The 23,615-nt window shown below is 46.8% G+C and overlaps 2 protein-coding genes across 11 annotated transcripts in view; one reads left to right on the forward strand and one right to left on the reverse strand.

Moving 5' to 3' along the window:
* Positions 1–23,615, forward strand: part of cdk8 (cyclin dependent kinase 8) — a 253,657-nt gene that overhangs the window by 143,272 nt on the left and 86,770 nt on the right. The gene's annotated exons all lie outside the window — the stretch shown is intronic.
* Positions 1–23,615, reverse strand: part of LOC147111881 (uncharacterized) — a 45,530-nt gene that overhangs the window by 20,667 nt on the left and 1,248 nt on the right. The window contains exons 2-3 of the mRNA XM_085999243.1: positions 10,366–10,431; positions 4,037–4,148 (exon numbers count right to left, since the gene is read on the reverse strand). Of these exons, the coding sequence (XP_085855369.1) occupies positions 4,037–4,148; positions 10,366–10,431 (178 nt within the window). The remainder of the gene's footprint in view (positions 1–4,036; positions 4,149–10,365; positions 10,432–23,615) is intronic.

Here is a 23,615-nt window from a genome sequence, read left to right on the forward strand (position 1 = left end):
ACGGTGATGAAGGATCCCCAGTAACATTACACCGTGTGACGGTGATGAAGGATCCCCAGTAACATTACACCGTGTGACGGTGATGAAGGATCCCCAGTAACATTGCACCGTGTGTCGGTGATGAAGGGTCCCCAGTAACATTGCACTGTGTGTCGGTGATGAAGGATCCCCAGTAACATTGCACCGTGTGTCGGTGATGAAGGATCCCCAGTAACATTGCACCGTGTGACGGTGATGAAGGATCCCCAGTAACATTGCACCGTGTGTCGGTGATGAAGGATCCCCAGTAACATTGCACCGTGTGTCGGTGATGAAGGGTCCCCAGTAACATTACACCGTGTGACGGTGATGAAGGATCCCCAGTAACATTGCACCGTGTGACGGTGATGAAGGATCCCCAGTAACATTACACCGTGTGTCGGTGATGAAGGATCCCCAGTAACATTGCACCGTGTGTCGGTGATGAAGGATCCCCAGTAACATTACACCGTGTGTCGGTGATGAAGGATCCCCAGTAACATTGCACCGTGTGTCGGTGATGAAGGATCCCCAGTAACATTACACCGTGTGACGGTGATGAAGGATCCCCAGTAACATTGCACCGTGTGACGGTGATGAAGGATCCCCAGTAACATTACACCGTGTGACGGTGATGAAGGATCCCCAGTAACATTGCACCGTGTGACGGTGATGAAGGATCCCCAGTAACATTACACCGTGTGACGGTGATGAAGGATCCCCAGTAACATTGCACCGTGTGACGGTGATGAAGGATCCCCAGTAACATTACACCGTGTGACGGTGATGAAGGATCCCCAGTAACATTGCACCGTGTGACGGTGATGAAGGATCCCCAGTAACATTACACCGTGTGACGGTGATGAAGGGCCCCCAGTAACATTACACCGTGTGTCGGTGATGAAGGATCCCCAGTAACATTACACCGTGTGACGGTGATGAAGGATCCCCAGTAACATTACACCGTGTGACGGTGATGAAGGATCCCCAGTAACATTGCACCGTGTGTCGGTGATGAAGGATCCCCAGTAACATTGCACCGTGTGACGGTGATGAAGGATCCCCAGTAACATTACACCGTGTGACGGTGATGAAGGATCCCCAGTAACATTACACCGTGTGACGGTGATGAAGGATCCCCAGTAACATTGCACCGTGTGACGGTGATGAAGGATCCCCAGTAACATTGCACCGTGTGACGGTGATGAAGGATCCCCAGTAACATTGCACCGTGTGTTGGTGATGAAGGATCCCCAGTAACATTACACCGTGTGTCGGTGATGAAGGATCCCCAGTAACATTGCACCGTGTGACGGTGATGAAGGATCCCCAGTAACATTGCACCGTGTGTCGGTGATGAAGGATCCCCAGTAACATTACACCGTGTGTCGGTGATGAAGGATCCCCAGTAACATTGCACCGTGTGACGGTGATGAAGGATCCCCAGTAACATTACACCGTGTGACGGTGATGAAGGATCCCCAGTAACATTACACCGTGTGACGGTGATGAAGGATCCCCAGTAACATTACACCGTGTGTCGGTGATGAAGGATCCCCAGTAACATTACACCGTGTGACGGTGATGAAGGATCCCCAGTAACATTACACCGTGTGTCGGTGATGAAGGGTCCCCAGTAACATTACACCGTGTGTCGGTGATGAAGGATCCCCAGTAACATTACACCGTGTGACGGTGATGAAGGATCCCCAGTAACATTACACCGTGTGACGGTGATGAAGGGTCCCCAGTAACATTGCACCGTGTGACGGTGATGAAGGATCCCCAGTAACATTACACCGTGTGACGGTGATGAAGGATCCCCAGTAACATTACACCGTGTGTCGGTGATGAAGGATCCCCAGTAACATTACACCGTGTGACGGTGATGAAGGATCCCCAGTAACATTACACCGTGTGACGGTGATGAAGGGTCCCCAGTAACATTGCACCGTGTGACGGTGATGAAGGATCCCCAGTAACATTACACCGTGTGACGGTGATGAAGGATCCCCAGTAACATTACACCGTGTGACGGTGATGAAGGGTCCCCAGTAACATTGCACCGTGTGACGGTGATGAAGGGTCCCCAGTAACATTGCACCGTGTGACGGTGATGAAGGATCCCCAGTAACATTACACCGTGTGACGGTGATGAAGGGTCCCCAGTAACATTGCACCGTGTGACGGTGATGAAGGATCCCCAGTAACATTACACCGTGTGACGGTGATGAAGGGTCCCCAGTAACATTACACCGTGTGTCGGTGATGAAGGATCCCCAGTAACATTACACCGTGTGTCGGTGATGAAGGATCCCCAGTAACATTGCACCGTGTGACGGTGATGAAGGATCCCCAGTAACATTACACCGTGTGACGGTGATGAAGGATCCCCAGTAACATTACACCGTGTGACGGTGATGAAGGATCCCCAGTAACATTACACCGTGTGTCGGTGATGAAGGATCCCCAGTAACATTGCACCGTGTGTCGGTGATGAAGGATCCCCAGTAACATTACACCGTGTGTCGGTGATGAAGGATCCCCAGTAACATTGCACCGTGTGTCGGTGATGAAGGATCCCCAGTAACATTGCACCGTGTGACGGTGATGAAGGATCCCCAGTAACATTACACCGTGTGTCGGTGATGAAGGATCCCCAGTAACATTACACCGTGTGACGGTGATGAAGGATCCCCAGTAACATTACACCGTGTGACGGTGATGAAGGATCCCCAGTAACATTGCACCGTGTGACGGTGATGAAGGATCCCCAGTAACATTGCACCGTGTGACGGTGATGAAGGATCCCCAGTAACATTACACCGTGTGACGGTGATGAAGGATCCCCAGTAACATTGCACCGTGTGACGGTGATGAAGGATCCCCAGTAACATTGCACCGTGTGACGGTGATGAAGGATCCCCAGTAACATTGCACCGTGTGTCGGTGATGAAGGATCCCCAGTAACATTGCACCGTGTGACGGTGATGAAGGATCCCCAGTAACATTACACCGTGTGACGGTGATGAAGGATCCCCAGTAACATTACACCGTGTGTCGGTGATGAAGGATCCCCAGTAACATTACACCGTGTGTCGGTGATGAAGGATCCCCAGTAACATTGCACCGTGTGTCGGTGATGAAGGATCCCCAGTAACATTACACCGTGTGTCGGTGATGAAGGATCCCCAGTAACATTGCACCGTGTGACGGTGATGAAGGGTCCCCAGTAACATTACACCGTGTGTCGGTGATGAAGGATCCCCAGTAACATTACACCGTGTGTCGGTGATGAAGGATCCCCAGTAACATTGCACCGTGTGACGGTGATGAAGGGTCCCCAGTAACATTACACCGTGTGTCGGTGATGAAGGATCCCCAGTAACATTACACCGTGTGTCGGTGATGAAGGATCCCCAGTAACATTGCACCGTGTGTCGGTGATGAAGGATCCCCAGTAACATTACACCGTGTGACGGTGATGAAGGATCCCCAGTAACATTACACCGTGTGTCGGTGATGAAGGATCCCCAGTAACATTACACCGTGTGACGGTGATGAAGGATCCCCAGTAACATTGCACCGTGTGTCGGTGATGAAGGGTCCCCAGTAACATTACACCGTGTGACGGTGATGAAGGATCCCCAGTAACATTGCACCGTGTGTCGGTGATGAAGGATCCCCAGTAACATTGCACCGTGTGACGGTGATGAAGGATCCCCAGTAACATTACACCGTGTGTCGGTGATGAAGGATCCCCAGTAACATTACACCGTGTGTCGGTGATGAAGGATCCCCAGTAACATTACACCGTGTGTCGGTGATGAAGGGTCCCCAGTAACATTGCACCGTGTGTCGGTGATGAAGGGTCCCCAGTAACATTGCACCGTGTGTCGGTGATGAAGGATCCCCAGTAACATTGCACCGTGTGTCGGTGATGAAGGGTCCCCAGTAACATTGCACCGTGTGACGGTGAAGAAGGGTCCCCAGTTACGCGGCGCCGCACGTCTCTCACCTTCCAACTCCACCGCTCCACGAGCCTCTCTCTCCAGCCTCTGTCGCAGGAGTTCGTGCTGCTTTGCCAGGTATTGCTTGATGAAGCTGTTCGAACTCATCTCCTCCCCAATCTACGGCCACAAAGACGCATCATCGTTAGAACCGATCGGGGCTCCGGGCACACTCATCCGTGCCGTGCACACGAGTGGCTGCACACACACGCGCTCACACACAGGCCCGCCCGCGGGCATACATGCACACAGACGGAGATACTCGTGGGCGGGCGGGCAGGCACACACACAGGACAGAAGAAGATAAGAATTAGGAGCAGGAGTAGGCCATACGGCCCCTCGAGCCTGCTCCGCCATTCAATAAGATCATGGCTGATCATCGACCTCAACTCCACTTTCCCGCCCGATCCCCATATCCCTCGATTCCCCGAGAGTCCAACAATCTATCGATTTCAGCCTTGAATATACCCAAAGACTCAGCATTCACAGCCCTCTGGGGCAGAGAATCCCAAAGATTCACAACCCTCTGAGTGAAGAAATTCCTCCTCATCTCAGTCCTCAATGGCCGACCCCTTATCCTGAGACTGTGCCCCCTAGTTCTAGACTCGCCAGCCAGGGGAAACAGCCTCTCAGCCTCTACCCTGTCAATCCCTCTCAGAATCTTATATGGGCCAGAACTTCGGGTCCCCACGGGTGAGTACGCGCTGGATACTCATAGGCCCAATGGAAGTGCCGGTTTCGTGCATGCACTGCGCATGCGCGGGAAACCGGAACTTCAGTTCCATTAAAGGAAGGGGTTCACAGGTCGAACGCGTGCGCCGGAGAGGCAGCGCGTACGCCCGGAACTTCCGTGTTTTTTTTGCAGGTTTCTCCGGGAGGGTAAGTCTCCAGCAGCTACGCTTATAAAAAGCAGTCGCAAGGCCTGCTTTTAACAAGGTAAGTGGTGAATTAAGTAAAATTAAAACATTTTTTCCACAGGTTTATTATTTTTAAATACTTTAAAAAAAAAGGTAAGTTTATTTTTAGCCCCGTTAGAAACTTTTCAAAAATTTAAATCAAATCAAATCAACTTTTATTGTCATTGTTAGTGCACAAGTGCAGTACAACGAAATGTAGGCTTGCGGCTCCCGAGAGTGTACATTTAGATTAAGACATTTAAACATTCAACATACGGTGGCATAGTGGTTAGCACTGTTGTCTCACAGCGCCAGGGACCCGGGTTCGAATCCGGCCTCGGGCGACTGTCTGTGTGGAGTTTGCACATTCTCCCCGTGTTTGCGTGGGTTTCCTCCGGGTGCTCCGGTTTCCTCCCACAGTCCAAAGATGTGCGGGTTAGGTTGATTGGCTATGATAAATTGACCCTTAGTGTTAGGGGGATTAAATACGTGGGGTTACGGGGATCAGGTGGGATATGTGTCGGTGCAGGCTCGATGGGCCGAAATGGCCTCTATCTGCACTGTGGGGTTTCTGTGATTTCTGTGATACATTTGGCTTGTAATACATTAACATAAACATAACCATAATAAACTGCATTGGCAGCTGTGCAGGCTTTAGCGTTTATTTGTGGAGTTCAGTAGGATGACAGCCCTGGGAAAGAAGCTGTTCCTAAATCTGGTCGTACGGGTGCGAATGCATCTGTAGCGTCTCCCAGATGGCAGGAGGGCGAACAGACTGTGGCTGGGGTGGGTAGAGTCTTTGATGATGGACCGTGACCTCCGTAAACAGCGTTTCAGGTATATGTGCTCTATGGTCAGTAGCCGGGTGCCGGTAATGCGTTGGGCAGTTTTGACTACCCGCTGCAGGGCTTTCCGGTCATAGTAGCTACAGCTGCCATACCATACTGTGATACAGTTCGTCAGGATGCTCTCTATAGTGCAGCGGTAAAAGTTAGAGAGGATCAGGGGTGACAGGTTACATCCCTTCAGCCTCCTTAGGAAATATAGGCGCTGCTGGGCCTTCTTCACCAGAGAGGAGGTATTGAGGGACCAGGAGAGGTCTTCCGTGATGTGGACTCCGAGGAACTTAAAGCTGTCCACCCTTTCCACCACAAGCCCCATTGATGTGGATGGGGGTGTGACTTCCGCCTTTAGACTTCCTGAAGTCCACAATGATTTCCTTGGTTTTCTTGATGTTAAGGGCCAGGTTGTTATCGGCGCACCACTTCACGAGATGCTGGACCTCCTCCCTGTAGGCTGACTCATTAGTTTAAAATAGTTATTTTAAAAATGTGATTTAAAAAAAAAAAATTATATGAAGTTTTAGTTATGTTTTGGGGCTGAATTGTATTCATAGATTTGACAGGTCTTCCTGTCAAATCTATGAATAGAGATTCCCTGCTACCATGGGCTCTCCATGGCTCACGTGATCCCAGGGGACGCTTCGAACTAACTGCGCCCCTGGGATACGCAAGCACTGCGCGCCGGCAGTTGGAGGAGGCCCAGGATCGGAATCCCACGCGGGCCCACAGCTCAACGGCCGGCACGCTAGGTAAGGGCAGGTCGGAGGCTTGCGCCCGAGGGAAGCCCCCGACCCGAATTTCTGGGCCTTAATGTTTCAAGGAGATCACCTCTCATTCTTCTAAACTCCAGAGAGTATCATAGAAACATAGAAGATAGGAGCAGGAGTAGGCCATTCGGCCCCTCGAGCCTGCTCCGCCATTCAATGAGATCATGGCTGATCATCCAAATTCAGTACCCGGTCCCTGCCTTCTCCCCATATCCCTTGATCCCTTTAGCCTTAAGAAATATATCCAATTCTTTCTTGAATATATTTAATGAACTGGCCTCCACTGCCTTCTGTGGCAGAGAATTCCACAGGTTCACCACTCTCTGGGTGAAGAAATTCCTCCTCATCTCAGTCCTAAATGGCTTACCCCTTATCCTTAGACTGTGACCCCTGGTTCTGGACTCCCCTGCCATCGGGAACATCCTTCCTGCATCTAGTCTGTCCAGTCCTGTCAGAATTTTATAAGTTTCAATGAGATCCCCTCTCATTCTTCTAAACTCCAGCGAGTATAAGCCGAATCGACCCAATCTCTCCTTATACGTCATTCCTGCCAACCCAGGTATCAGCCTGGTGAATCTTCGCTGCACTCCCTCCATGGCAAGAACGTCCTTCCTCAGATAAGGTGACCAAAACTGCACACAATACTCAAGCTGCGGTCTCACCAAGGCCCTGTAGAACTGTAGCAAGACATCCTTGTTCCTGTACTCGAACCCTCTTGCTACGAAGGCCAACATACCATTTGCCTTCTTAACCGCCTGCTGCACCTGCATGCTTACCTTCAGCGACTGGTGCACAAGAACACCCAGGTCTCTTTGCATTTCCCCTTCTCCCAATCTATTGCCATTCAAATAATAATCTGCCTTCCTGTTTTTGCCACCAAAGTGGATAACCTCACATTTATCCACATTATAGTGCATTTGCCATGTTTCTGCCCAGTCACCCAACCTGTCCAAATCGTACTGGAGTTTCACGACATCCGCCTCACAGCATACCCTCCCACCCAGCTTTGTGTCGTCTGCAAATTTGGAGATATTACATCCAATTCCCTCGTCCAGATCATTAATATATATTGTGAACAGCTGGGGTCCTAGGACCGATCCTTGCGGTACCCCACTAGTCACTGCCTGCCACTCAGAAAACGACCCGTTTATTCCAACTCTTTGCTTTCTATCCGCCAACCAGTTCTCTATCCAAGTCAATACCTTGCCCCCAATCCCATGTGCCTTAATTTTGCACGCTAATCTCTTATGCGGGACCTTATCGAAAGCCTTCTGAAAGTCCAAATACACCACATCCACTGGTTCTGCCTTATCTATTTTACCAGTTACATCCTCAAAAAATTCCAGTAGATTAGTCAAGCATGATTTACCTTTTGTAAATGCATGTTGACTTTGTCTGATCCTGTCACTGCTTTCCAAGTGCTCTGCTATTACATCTTTTATAATGGACTCTAGCATTTTCCCCACTACCGATGTCAGGCTTACCGGTCTGTAATTCCCCGCTTTTTCTCTACCACCTTTTTTGAATAGTGGGGTAACATTAGCTACCCTCCAATCCATGGGTACTGTTCCAGAGTCTATCCAGTTCTGGAAGATGACCAGCAATGCATCTACTATTTCTAGGGCCACTTCCTTAAGTACCCTAGGATGTAGATTATCAGGCCCAAGGGATTTATCGGCCTTCAGTCCCATCAATTTCCCTAACACCATTTCCCTACAAATACTGATTTCTTTCAGTTCCACCCTTTCATCAGACCCTATGTTCCCTGGCATCTCTGGGAGGTTATTTGTGTCCTCCTTTGTGAAGACAGAACCAAAATATGTATTTAGTTGGTCTGCCATTTCTTTGTTCCCCATTATAAATTCCCCTGATTCTGACTGCAAGGGACCTACGCTTGACTTCACCAATCTTTTTCTCTTCACATATCTATAAAAGCTTTTACAGTCAGTTTTTATGTTCCCTGCAAGCTTACTCTCATATTCTATTTTCCCCTTCTTAATTAATCCATTTGTCCTCCTTTGTTGAATCCTAAACTGCTCCCAATCCTCAGGATTATTGCTTTTTCTGGCCAATTTATATGTCCTCTCCTTGGATCTTATGCTATCCCTAATTTCCCTTGTTAGCCAAGGTTGAGTCACCCTTTTTTGTTTTATTTTTATGCCAAACTGGGATGAACAAATTCTGTAGTTCATCCATTCAGTCTTTGAATGTTTGCCATTGCCTATCCACCGTCACCCCTTTGAGTGACATTCCCCAATCAATCCTACCCAACTCGCGCCTCAGACCATCGTAGTTTCTTTTATTTAAATTTAGGACCCTAGTCTCTGAGTCAACTACTTCATTCTCCATCTTAATGAAGAATTCGATCATATTATGATCGCTCCGACCCAAGGGGCCTCGTACAACAAGATTGCTAATTAATCCTTTCTTATTACATAATACCGAGTCTAAGATGGCCTGAACTCTGGTTGGTTCCTCGACATATTGGTCCAGGAAACTGTTTGGAGGTCTGTATACCACTCCCACTAACGTTTTCTGCCCCTTAGTAGTTCTCAATTCTACCCATACAGATTCCACATCATCAGAGCTAATATCCTTCCTTACAATTGTGTTAATCCCTTCTTTAACCAGTAATACTACCCCACCTCCCTTTCCTTTTTGCCTATCTTTCCCGAATATCGAATACCCCTGGATGTTGAGTTCCCAGCCTTGGCCATCCTTGAGCCCAATCTACTCAATCGCTGCTCATAGGTCAACCCTCTCATCCCAGGGATCAATCTAGTGAACCTTCGTTGCACCGCCTCTAAGGTAAGTATATCCTTCCTTCAATAAGGAGACCAAAACTGGGCACAGTACTCCAGGTGTGGTCTCACCGAAGCCCTGTACAGGCACACAGATGCACGCACCCACACACACACACACACACCTTTCTCTCCAGCCTCTGTCCCAGGAGTTCATGCTGCTTTGCCAGGTACTGCTTGATAAAGCTGTTCGAACTCATCTCCTCCCCAATCTACAGTCACAAAGACGCAATCGTTATAACCGATCGGGGATCCGGGACTAGATGCAGGAAGGATGTTCCCGATGGTCGGGGAGTCCAGAACCAGGGGTCACAGTCTAAGGATAAGGGGTAAGCCATTTAGGACTGAGATGAGGAGGAATTTCTTCACCCAGAGAGTGGTGAACCTGTGGAATTCTCTACCACAGAAGGCAGTGGAGGCCAATTCATTAAATATATTCAAGAAGGAGTTAGATATATTTCTTAAGGCTAAAGGGATCAAGGGATATGGGGAGAAGGCAGGGACAGGGTACTGAATTTGGATGATCAGCCATGATCGCATTGAATGGCGGAGCAGGCTCGAGGGGCCGAATGGCCGACTCCTGCTCCTATCTTCTATGTTTCTATGATACTCTCTGGAGTTTAGAAGGATCAGAGGTGATCTCCTTGAAACATTAAGGCCCAGAAATTCGGGTCGGGGGCTTTCCGCGGGCGCAAGCCCCCGACCTGCACTTACCTAGCGGGCCGGCCATTGAGCTGTGGGCCCGCGTGGGATTCCGATCCTGGGCCTGCTCCAACTGCCGGCGCGCAGTGCTTGCGTATCCCAGGCACAGGCGAAACGCACAGACTGTACGGTTGGGACACTCGTACCCGGGAGGCAGTGCACAGTGCGCAGCGGCTGTAGACAAGTACCCGGCTCAACTCGACAACCCCAGGTTGCTCCCGGCCCCCACCCGTGCGCGCGGGCAGCCCGGGCCAATCAGGGATCGCGCCGCGCCGTTACCTGTTCCCTGGACGAGCTACGGCTGGCGGCGGAGGCAGCAGCGCGCTTACCTGGGAGTTGGGCTGGAAGCCAGAGTGCGAGGTCGAGTGTTTCTGGAGCTGTTCAAGCATCAGGGCCTGCAACAGGAAAAGAGGCACAGGTCAGAGAGGCGAGTCGGGGGGCAGAGAATGGTGAGAGACTGGGAAACATAGAAACATAGAAGATCGGAGCAGGAGTAGGCCATTCGGCCCCTCGAGCCTGCTCCACCATTCAATGAGATCATGGCTGATCATCCAAATTCAGTACCCTGTCCCTGCCTTCTCCCCATACCCCTTGATCCCTTTAGCCTTAAGAAATATATCCAACTCCTTCTTGAATATATTTAATGAATTGGCCTCTACTGCCTTCTGTGGTAGAGAATTCCACAGGTTCACCACTCTCTGGGTGAAGAAATTCCTCCTCATCTCAGTCCTAAATGGCTTACCCCTTATCCTTAGACTGTGACCCCTGGTTCTGGACTCCCCGACCATCGGGAACATCCTTCCTGCATCTAGTCTGTCCAGTCCTGTCAGAATTTTATAAGTTTCAATGAGATCCCCTCTCATTCTTCTAAACTCCAGCGAGTATAAGCCCAATCGACCCAATCTCTCCTTATACGTCATTCCTGCCAACCCAGGTATCAGCCTGGTGAATCTTCGCTGAACTCCTTCCATGGCAAGAACATCCTTCCTCAGATAAGGCGACCAAAACTGCACAGAATACTCAAGGTGTGGTCTCACCAAGGCCCTGTACAACTGCAGCAAGACATCCTTGTTCCTGTACTCGAACCCTCTCGCTACGAAGGCCAACATACCATTTGCCTTCTTAACCGCCTGCTGCACCTGCATGCTTACCTTCAGCGACTGGTGCACAAGGACACCCAGGTCTTGTTGCACTTCCCCTTCTCCCAATCTATTGCCATTCAGATAATAATCTGCCTTCCTGTTTTTGCCACCAAAGTGGATAACCTCGCATTTATCCACATTATACTGCATCTGCCATGCATCTGCCCAATCACCCAACCTGTCCAAATCATACCAAGAAGAAGAGAAGAAGGGAAAGCAAATGGTATGTTGGCCTTTATTACAGGAGGATTTGAGTATAAGAGTAAAGACGTCTTACTGCAATTATATAGGGCCCTGGCGAGACCACACCTGGAGTATTGTGTACAATTTTGGTCTCCTTACCTAAGGAAGGATATACTTGCCATAGAGGGAGTGAAACGAAGGTTCACCAGACTGGTTCCTGGGATGGGGGGATTGTCCTATGGGGAGATTGTGTAGATGCGGCCGATATTCTCTAGAGTTTAGAAGAATGAGAGGTGATCATGGGGGACTTTAACCTGCATATTGACTGGGCAAATTGAATTACCACGAATAGTGTGGAGGACGAATTCTTGGAATGCATGCGAGATGGTTTCCTGGATCAGTATGTGGAGGAACCAACCAGGGAACAGGCTATTCTGGATCTGGTACTGTGTAGTGAGAAAGGGCTAATCAATAATCTTGTGGTAAAGGGGCCTTTAGGGACAAGTGACCATAATATGACTGAATTTTACATTAAGTTTGAGAGTGATGTAGTCCAATCTGAAACTAAGGTCTTCAATCTAAACAGAGGAAGCTACAAGAGTATGAGGGACAAGTTGGCCATGGTAGATTGGGAGACTACACTAAAAGATGTGACGGTGGACATACAATGGCTAACATTCAAGGAAATAATGCATAATTTGCAACAAACATATATTCCTCTAGGGCATAAAAACCCAAAAGGAAAAGTGATCCAACCATGGCTAGCAAAAGAAATTAAAGCTAGTACTAAGTCAAAAGAGGAAGCTTATAAAGTTGCCAGAAAAAGCAGTCAGCCTGAGGATTGGGATCTTTTTAGAAATCAGCAAAGGGGGACCAAGAAATTGATAAAGAAAGGGAAAATGGAATATGAGCACAAACTAGCGAAAAATATAAAAACGGATTGTAAAAGCTTCTATAGGTATGTGAAAAGGAAAAGACTAGCGAAGGTAAATGTAGGTCCTTTACAGTCAGAGACGGGAGAATTTATAATGGGGAATGAGGAAATGGCTGAGAAATTAAATAAATACTTTGTTTCTGTCTTCATGGAGGAAGACACAAAAAACCTCCCAGAAATATGAGAAAACCAAGGGTGTGACGAGAATAAAGAAACTGGGCACTTAGAAACTAATTATAAGATTGGGCAGAGTCAACATGGATTTATGAAAGGGAAATCCTGTTTAACAAACCTATTGGAGTTCCTTGAGGATGTAACTAGTGGAGTAGACAAAGGGGAACCGATGGTGTATCTGGATTTCAGAAGGCCTTCGATAAGGTCCCACACAAGAGGTTGGTGAACAAAATTAGGGCACATGGAATTGGGGGTAATATACTAGCATGGATTGAGAATTGGTTAACAGACAGAAAACAAAGAGTAGGGATAAAAGGGTCTTTTTCAGGATGGCAGGCTGTAACTAGTGGGGTACCGCAAAGATCGGTGCTTGGGCCCCAGCTATTCACAATCTATATCAATGATTTGGATGAGGGGACTAAATGTAACATTTCCAAATTTGCTGATGATGCAAAGCTAGGTGGCAGTGTCAGTTGCGAAGAGGATGTGAAGAGGCTTCAAGGGAATCTCGACAGGCTCAGTGAGTGGGCGAGAACATGGCAGATGGAATATAATGTGAAGTTATCCACTTTGGTAGAAAAAACAGAAAGGCAGAGTATTTCCTAAATGGTGAAAGATTGGGGAATGCAGATGCTCAAAGGGACCCGAGTGTCCTTGTACATGAGTCACTGAAAGTGAATGTGCAGGTGCAGCAAGCCATTAGGAAGGCAAATAGTATACTGGCCTTCATTACAAGAGGATTTGAGTACAGGAGTAAAGAAGTCTTACTCCAATTATATAGGGTCTTGGTGAGACCACACCTGGAGTACTGTGTACAATTTTGGTCTCCTTACCTAAGGAAGGATATACTTGCCATAGAGGGAGTGCAACGAAGGTTCACGAGATTGATTCCTGGGATGGCGGGACTGTCGTATGAGAAGAGATTGAGTAAACTAGGCCTGTATTCTCTTGAATTCAGGAGAATGAGCGGGGATCTCATTGAAACATACACAATTATTACAGGGTTTGATAGGCTGGATGCTGGGAGAATGTTTCCCTTGGCTGGGGAGTCTAGAACCAGGAGTCACAGCCTCAGGATAAAGGGTCGGCCATTCAGGGCTGAGATGAGAAGAAATTTCTTCACACAGAGGGTGGCGAATCTTTGGAATTCTCTACCCCAGAGGGCTGTGGAGGCTCAGTCGTTGGGTATATTCAAAACAGAGATCGATAGATTTTTCAATATTAAGGGAATTAAGGGATATGGGGATAGTGCAGGAAAGTGGAGATGAGTTAGAAGATCAGCCATGATCTTATTAAATGGCGGAGCAGGCTCGATGGGCCAAATGGCCTCCTCCTGCTCCTATTTCTTATGTTCCTGAGAGAGGCACGGAGGGAAAGGGGGTAGGTGGGAGAGGAGACATATGCTGGGAGAGAGAGAGGAGGTGAGAGAGATAGTTATACAATGAGTGACCCTTACCCTTAATGAACAGTGTCTCTGTACAGTTACACAGTGAGTGACCCTTACCCTGAATAAACAGTGACTCTGTACAGTTACAGTGAGTGGCCCTTACCCTGAATAAACAGTGACTCTGTACAGTTACACAGTGAGTGACCCTTACCCTGAATAAACAGTGACTCTGTACAGTTACACAGTGAGTGACCCTTACCCTGAATAAACAGTGACTCTGTACAGTTACAGTGAGTGACCCTTACCCTGAATAAACAGTGACTCTGTACAGTTACACAGTGAGTGACCCTTACCCTGAATAAACAGTGACTCTGTACAGTTACAGTGAGTGGCCCTTACCCTGAATAAACAGTGACTCTGTACAGTTACAGTGAGTGACCCTTACCCTGAATAAACAGTGACTCTGTACAGTTACAGTGAGTGACCCTTACCCTGAATAAACAGTGACTCTGTACAGTTACACAGTGAGTGACCCTTACCCTGAATAAACAGTGACTCTGTACAGTTACAGTGAGTGACCCTTACCCTGAATAAACAGTGACTCTGTACAGTTACACAGTGAGTGACCCTTACCCTGAATAAACAGTGACTCTGTACAGTTACAGTGAGTGACCCTTACCCTGAATAAACAGTGACTCTGTACAGTTACACAGTGAGTGACCCTTACCCTGAATAAACAGTGTCTCTGTACAGTTACACAGTGAGTGACCCTTACCCTGAATAAACAGTGACTCTGTACAGTTACACAGTGAGTGACCCTTACCCTGAATAAACAGTGACTCTGTACAGTTACACAGTGAGTGACCCTTACCCTGAATAAACAGTGACTCTGTACAGTTACACAGTGAGTGACCCTTACCCTGAATAAACAGTGACTCTGTACAGTTCCACAGAGAGTGACCCTTACCCTGAATAAACAGTGACTCTGTACAGTTACACAGTGAGTGACCCTTACCCTGAATAAACAGTGACTCTGTACAGTTACAGTGAGTGACCCTTACCCTGAATAAACAGTGACTCTGTACAGTTACAGTGAGTGGCCCTTACCCTGAATAAACAGTGACTCTGTACAGTTACAGTGAGTGACCCTTACCCTGAATAAACAGTGACTCTGTACAGTTACACAGTGAGTGACCCTTACCCTGAATAAACAGTGACTCTGTACAGTTACAGTGAGTGACCCTTACCCTGAATAAACAGTGACTCTGTACAGTTACAGTGAGTGACCCTTACCCTGAATAAACAGTGACTCTGTACAGTTACAGTGAGTGACCCTTACCCTGAATAAACAGTGACTCTGTACAGTTACAGTGAGTGACCCTTACCCTGAATAAACAGTGACTCTGTACAGTTACACAGTGAGTGACCCTTACCCTGAATAAACAGTGACTCTGTACAGTTACACAGTGAGTGACCCTTACCCTGAATAAACAGTGACTCTGTACAGTTACACAGTGAGTGACCCTTACCCTGAATAAACAGTGACTCTGTACAGTTACACAGTGAGTGACCCTTACCCTGAATAAACAGTGACTCTGTACAGTTACACAGTGAGTGACCCTTACCCTGAATAAACAGTGACTCTGTACAGTTACAGTGAGTGACCCTTACCCTGAATAAACAGTGTCTCTGTACAGTTACAGTGAGTGACCCTTACCCTGAATAAAGAGTGACTCTGTACAGTTACACAGTGAGTGACCCTTACCCTGAATAAAGAGTGACTCTGTACAGTTACACAGTGAGTGACCCTTACCCTGAATAAAGAGTGACTCTGTACAGTTACACAGTGAGTGACCCTTACCCTGAATAAACAGTGACTCTGTACAGTTACACAGTGAGTGACCCTTACCCTGAATAAACAGTGACTCTGTACAGTTACACAGTGAGTGACCCTTACCCTGAATAAACAGTGACTCTGTACAGTTACACAGTGAGTGACCCTTACCCTGAATAAACAGTGACTCTGTACAGTTACACAGTGAGCGACCCTTACCCTGAATAAACAGTGACTCTGTAGTTAGTGAGTGACCCTTACCCTGAATAAACAGTGACTCTGTACAGTTACAGTGAGTGACCCTTACCCTGAATAAACAGTGACTCTGTACAGTTACACACTGAGTGACCCTTACCCTGAATAAACAGTGACTCTGTACAGTTACACAGTGAGTGACCCTTACCCTGAATAAACAGTGACTCTGTACAGTTACACAGTGAGTGACCCTTACCCTGAATAAACACTGACTCTGTACAGTTACAGTGAGTGACCCTTACCCTGAATAAACAGTGACTCTGTACAGTTACACAGTGAGTGACCCTTACCCTGAATAAACAGTGACTCTGTACAGTTACACAGTGAGTGACCCTTACCCTGAATAAACCGTGACTCTGTACAGTTACACAGTGAGTGACCCTTACCCTGAATAAACAGTGACTCTGTACAGTTACACAGTGAGTGACCCTTACCCTGAATAAACCGTGACTCTGTACAGTTACACAGTGAGTGACCCTTACCCTGAATAAACAGTGACTCTGTACAGTTACACAGTGAGTGACCCTTACCCTGAATAAACAGTGACTCTGTACAGTTACACAGTGAGTGACCCTTACCCTGAATAAACAGTGACTCTGTACAGTTACACAGTGAGCGACCCTTACCCTGAATAAACAGTGACTCTGTAGTTAGTGAGTGACCCTTACCCTGAATAAACAGTGACTCTGTACAGTTACAGTGAGTGACCCTTACCCTGAATAAACAGTGACTCTGTACAGTTACACACTGAGTGACCCTTACCCTGAATAAACAGTGACTCTGTACAGTTACACAGTGAGTGACCCTTACCCTGAATAAACAGTGACTCTGTACAGTTACACAGTGAGTGACCCTTACCCTGAATAAACACTGACTCTGTACAGTTACAGTGAGTGACCCTTACCCTGAATAAACAGTGACTCTGTACAGTTACACAGTGAGTGACCCTTACCCTGAATAAACAGTGACTCTGTACAGTTACACAGTGAGTGACCCTTACCCTGAATAAACCGTGACTCTGTACAGTTACACAGTGAGTGACCCTTACCCTGAATAAACAGTGACTCTGTACAGTTACACAGTGAGTGACCCTTACCCTGAATAAACAGTGACTCTGTACAGTTACACAGTGAGTGACCCTTACCCTGAATAAACAGTGACTCTGTACAGTTACACAGTGAGTGACCCTTACCCTGAATAAACAGTGACTCTGTACAGTTACACAGTGAGTGACCCTTACCCTGAATAAACAGTGACTCTGTACAGTTACACAGTGAGTGACCCTTACCCTGAATAAACAGTGACTCTGTACAGTTACACAGTGAGTGACCCTTACCCTGAATAAACAGTGACTCTGTACAGTTACACAGTGAGTGACCCTTACCCTGAATAAACAGTGACTCTGTACAGTTACACAGTGAGTGATCCTTACCCTGAATAAACAGTGACTCTGTACAGTTACAGTGAGTGACCCTTACCCTGAATAAACAGTGACTCTGTACAGTTACAGTGAGTGACCCTTACCCTGAATAAACAGTGACTCTGTACAGTTACACAGTGAGTGACCCTTACCCTGAATGAACAATGACTCTGTACAGTTACACAGTGAGTGACCCTTACCCTGAATAAACAGTGACTCTGTACAGTTACACAGTGAGTGACCCTTACCCTGAATAAACAGTGACTCTGTACAGTTACACAGTGAGTGACCCTTACCCTGAATAAACAGTGACTCTGTACAGTTACAGTGAGTGACCCTTACCCTGAATAAACAGTGACTCTGTACAGTTACACAGTGAGTGACCCTTACCCTGAATAAACAGTGACTCTGTACAGTTACAGTGAGTGACCCTTACCCTGAATAAACAGTGACTCTGTACAGTTACACAGTGAGTGACCCTTACCCTGAATAAACAGTGACTCTGTACAGTTACAGTGAGTGACCCTTACCCTGAATAAACAGTGACTCTGTACAGTTACACAGTGAGTGACCCTTACCCTGAATAAACAGTGACTCTGTACAGTTACAGTGAGTGACCCTTACCCTGAATAAACAGTGACTCTGTACAGTTACAGTGAGTGACCCTTACCCTGAATAAACAGTGACTCTGTACAGTTACACAGTGAGTGACCCTTACCCTGAATGAACAATGACTCTGTACAGTTACACAGTGAGTGACCCTTACCCTGAATAAACAGTGACTCTGTACAGTTACACAGTGAGTGACCCTTACCCTGAATAAACAGTGACTCTGTACAGTTACAGTGAGTGACCCTTACCCTGAATAAACAGTGACTCTGTACAGTTACAGTGAGTGACCCTTACCCTGAATAAACAGTGACTCTGTACAGTTACACAGTGAGTAACCCTTACCCTGAATAAACAGTGACTCTGTACAGTTACACAGTGAGTGACCCTTACCCTGAATAAACAGTGACTCTGTACAGTTACACAGTGAGTGACCCTTACCCTGAATGAACAATGACTCTGTACAGTTACACAGTGAGTGACCCTTACCCTGAATAAACAGTGACTCTGTACAGTTACAGTGAGTGACCCTTACCCTGAATAAACAGTGACTCTGTACAGTTACACAGTGAGTGACCCTTACCCTGAATAAACAGTGACTCTGTACAGTTACAGTGAGTGACCCTTACCCTGAATAAACAGTGACTCTGTACAGTTACACAGTGAGTGACCCTTACCCTGAATAAACAGTGAGTCTGTACAGTTACACAGTGAGTGACCATTACCCTGAATAAACAGTGACTCTGTACAGTTACACAGTGAGTGACCCTTACCCTGAATAAACAGTGACTCTGTACAGTTACAGTGAGTGACCCTTACCCTGAATAAACAGTGACTCTGTACAGTTACAGTGAGTGACCCTTACCCTGAATAAACAGTGACTCTGTACAGTTACACAGTGAGTGACCCTTACCCTGAATGAACAATGACTCTGTACAGTTACACAGTGAGTGACCCTTACCCTGAATAAACAGTGACTCTGTACAGTTACAGTGAGTGACCCTTACCCTGAATAAACAGTGACTCTGTACAGTTACACAGTGAGTGACCCTTACCCTGAATAAACAGTGACTCTGTACAGTTACAGTGAGTGACCCTTACCCTGAATAAACAGTGACTCTGTACAGTTACACAGTGAGTGACCCTTACCCTGAATAAACAGTGACTCTGTACAGTTACAGTGAGTGACCCTTACCCTGAATAAACAGTGACTCTGTACAGTTACACAGTGAGTGACCCTTACCCTGAATAAACAGTGACTCTGTACAGTTACAGTGAGTGACCCTTACCCTGAATAAACAGTGACTCTGTACAGTTACACAGTGAGTGACCCTTACCCTGAATAAACAGTGACTCTGTACAGTTACACAGTGAGTGATCCTTACCCTGAATAAACAGTGACTCTGTACAGTTACAGTGAGTGACCCTTACCCTGAATAAACAGTGACTCTGTACAGTTACAGTGAGTGACCCTTACCCTGAATAAACAGTGACTCTGTACAGTTACACAGTGAGTGACCCTTACCCTGAATAAACAGTGACTCTGTACAGTTACACAGTGAGTGAGCCTTACCCTGAATAAACAGTGACTCTGTACAGTTACAGTGAGTGACCCTTACCCTGAATAAACAGTGACTCTGTACAGTTACACAGTGAGTGACCCTTACCCTGAATAAACAGTGACTCTGTACAGTTACAGTGAGTGACCCTTACCCTGAATAAACAGAGACTCTGTACAGTTACACAGTGAGTGACCCTTACCCTGAATAAACAGTTACTCTGTACAGTTACAGTGAGTGACCCTTACCCTGAATAAACAGTGACTCTGTACAGTTACACAGTGAGTGACCCTTACCCTGAATAAACAGTGACTCTGTACAGTTACACAGTGAGTGACCCTTACCCTGAATAAACAGAGACTCTGTACAGTTACAGTGAGTGACCCTTACCCTGAATAAACAGTGACTCTGTACAGTTACACAGTGAGTGACCCTTACCCTGAATAAACAGTGACTCTGTACAGTTACAGTGAGTGACCCTTACCCTGAATAAACAGTGACTCTGTACAGTTACAGTGAGTGACCCTTACCCTGAATAAACAGTGACTCTGTACAGTTACAGTGAGTGACCCTTACCCTGAATAAACAGTGACTCTGTACAGTTACAGTGAGTGACCCTTACCCTGAATAAACAGTGACTCTGTACAGTTACAGTGAGTGACCCTTACCCTGAATAAACAGTGACTCTGTACAGTTACACAGTGAGTGACCCTTACCCTGAATAAACAGTGACTCTGTACAGTTACAGTGAGTGACCCTTACCCTGAATAAACAGTGACTCTGTACAGTTACAGTGAGTGACCCTTACCCTGAATAAACAGTGACTCTGTACAGTTACAGTGAGTGACCCTTACCCTGAATAAACAGTGACTCTGTACAGTTACACAGTGAGTGACCCTTACCCTGAATAAACAGTGACTCTGTACAGTTACAGTGAGTGACCCTTACCCTGAATAAACAGTGACTCTGTACAGTTACAGTGAGTGACCCTTACCCTGAATAAACAGTGACTCTGTACAGTTACACAGTGAGTGACCCTTACCCTGAATAAACAGTGACTCTGTACAGTTACAGTGAGTGACCCTTACCCTGAATAAACAGTGACTCTGTACAGTTACACAGTGAGTGACCTTACCCTGAATAAACAGTGACTCTGTACAGTTACACAGTGAGTGACCCTTACCCTGAATAAACAGTGACTCTGTACAGTTACACAGTGAGTGACCCTTACCCTGAATAAACAGTGACTCTGTACAGTTACACAGTGAGTGACCCTTACCCTGAATAAACAGTGACTCTGTACAGTTACAGTGAGTGACCCTTACCCTGAATAAACAGTGACTCTGTACAGTTACAGTGAGTGACCCTTACCCTGAATAAACAGTGACTCTGTACAGTTACACAGTGAGTGACCCTTACCCTGAATAAACAGTGACTCTGTACAGTTACACAGTGAGTGACCCTTACCCTGAATAAACAGTGACTCTGTACAGTTACAGTGAGTGACCCTTACCCTGAATAAACAGTGACTCTGTACAGTTACACAGTGAGTGACCCTTACCCTGAATAAACAGTGACTCTGTACAGTTACACAGTGAGTGACCCTTACCCTGAATAAACAGTGACTCTGTACAGTTACAGTGAGTGACCCTTACCCTGAATAAACAGTGACTCTGTACAGTTACACAGTGAGTGACCCTTACCCTGAATAAACAGTGACTCTGTACAGTTACAGTGAGTGATCCTTACCCTGAATAAACAGTGACTCTGTACAGTTACACAGTGAGTGACCCTTACCCTGAATAAACAGTGACTCTGTACAGTTACACAGTGAGTGACCCTTACCCTGAATAAACAGTGACTCTGTACAGTTACAGTGAGTGGCCCTTACCCTGAATAAACAGTGACTCTGTACAGTTACAGTGAGCGACCCTTACCCTGAATAAACAGTGACTCTGTACAGTTACAGTGAGTGGCCCTTACCCTGAATAAACAGTGACTCTGTACAGTTACAGTGAGCGACCCTTACCCTGAATAAACAGTGACTCTGTACAGTTACAGTGAGCGACCCTTACCCTGAATAAACAGTGACTCTGTACAGTTACAGTGAGCGACCCTTACCCTGAATAAACAGTGACTCTCTACAGTTACACAGTGAGTGACCCTTACCCTGAATAAACAGTGACTCTGTACAGTTACACAGTGAGTGACCCTTACCCTGAATAAACAGTGACTCTGTACAGTTACAGTGAGTGACCCTTACCCTGAATAAACAGTGACTCTGTACAGTTACACAGTGAGTGACCCTTACCCTGAATAAACAGTGACTCTGTACAGTTACAGTGAGTGACCCTTACCCTGAATAAACAGTGACTCTGTACAGTTACACAGTGAGTGACCCTTACCCTGAATAAACAGTGACTCTGTACAGTTACAGTGAGTGACCCTTACCCTGAATAAACCGTGACTCTGTACAGTTACAGTGAGTGACCCTTACCCTGAATAAACAGTGACTCTGTACAGTTACAGTGAGTGACCCTTACCCTGAATAAACCGTGACTCTGTACAGTTACACAGTGAGTGACCCTTACCCTGAATAAACAGTGACTCTGTACAGTTACAGTGAGTGACCCTTACCCTGAATAAACAGTGACTCTGTACAGTTACAGTGAGTGACCCTTACCCTGAATAAACAGTGAGTCTGTACAGTTACACAGTGAGTGACCCTTACCCTGAATAAACAGTGACTCTGTACAGTTACAGTGAGTGACCCTTACCCTGAATAAACAGTGACTCTGTACAGTTACACAGTGAGTGACCCTTACCCTGAATAAACAGTGACTCTGTACAGTTACACAGTGAGTGACCCTTACCCTGAATAAACAGTGACTCTGTACAGTTACAGTGAGTGACCCTTACCCTGAATATACAGTGACTCTGTACAGTTACACAGTGAGTGACCCTTACCCTGAATAAACAGTGAGTCTGTACAGTTACACAGTGAGTGACCCTTACCCTGAATAAACAGTGACTCTGTACAGTTACAGTGAGTGACCCTTACCCTGAATAAACAGTGACTCTGTACAGTTACACAGTGAGTGACCCTTACCCTGAATAAACAGTGACTCTGTACAGTTACACAGTGAGTGACCCTTACCCTGAATAAACAGTGACTCTGTACAGTTACAGTGAGTGACCCTTACCCTGAATATACAGTGACTCTGTACAGTTACACAGTGAGTGACCCTTACCCTGAATAAACAGTGACTCTGTACAGTTACACAGTGAGTGACCCTTACCCTGAATAAACAGTGACTCTGTACAGTTACACAGTGAGTGACCCTTACCCTGAATAAACAGTGACTCTGTACAGTTACAGTGAGTGACCCTTACCCTGAATAAACAGTGACTCTGTACAGTTACACAGTGAGTGACCCTTACCCTGAATAAACAGTGACTCTGTACAGTTACAGTGAGTGACCCTTACCCTGAATAAACAGTGACTCTGTACAGTTACACAGCGAGTGACCCTTACCCTGAAGAGAGACAGAGACAGAGCGAGAGGGAGCTAGTTGAAAATGACGGGCATATTCCAATCTGCAAAGTTTCCCTGAACGAGAGACGGTTAAAGCTCTGGCTGTGCTGGGACTGGGTTTAATTTGTGGCCCTCGCAGCAGACTACTCCACCGAAAGAGGATGTGGGGCCTGGGGGAGGGGGATCAGTGACCAATGGCACAGTAACCCCATTGGTCAGTGAGCGAGTGACCGACCGACCAGCGCCGGTCTGCCATCGATTGGGTCATAAGAACATAAGAAATAGGAGCAGGAGTAGGCCATTCGGCCCTTCGAGCCTGCTCCGCCATTCAATGAGATCATGGCTGATCATCTGCCTCAACTCCATTCACCGGCCTGATCGCCATATCCCTTGATGCCTTTACTAATCAGAAATCTATCAACTTCTGTTTTGAATATATCCAATGACTGAGCCTCCACAGCCCTCTGGGGTAGAGAATTCCAAAGATTCACCACCCTCTGTGTGAAGAAATTTCTTCTCATCTCAGCCCTGAATGGCCGACCCTTTA

This window comes from Somniosus microcephalus, chromosome 10 (genome assembly GCF_052327205.1).
Source record: "Somniosus microcephalus isolate GS21.2 chromosome 10, FLI_Smic_1.0, whole genome shotgun sequence".
NCBI lineage: Eukaryota > Metazoa > Chordata > Chondrichthyes > Squaliformes > Somniosidae > Somniosus > Somniosus microcephalus.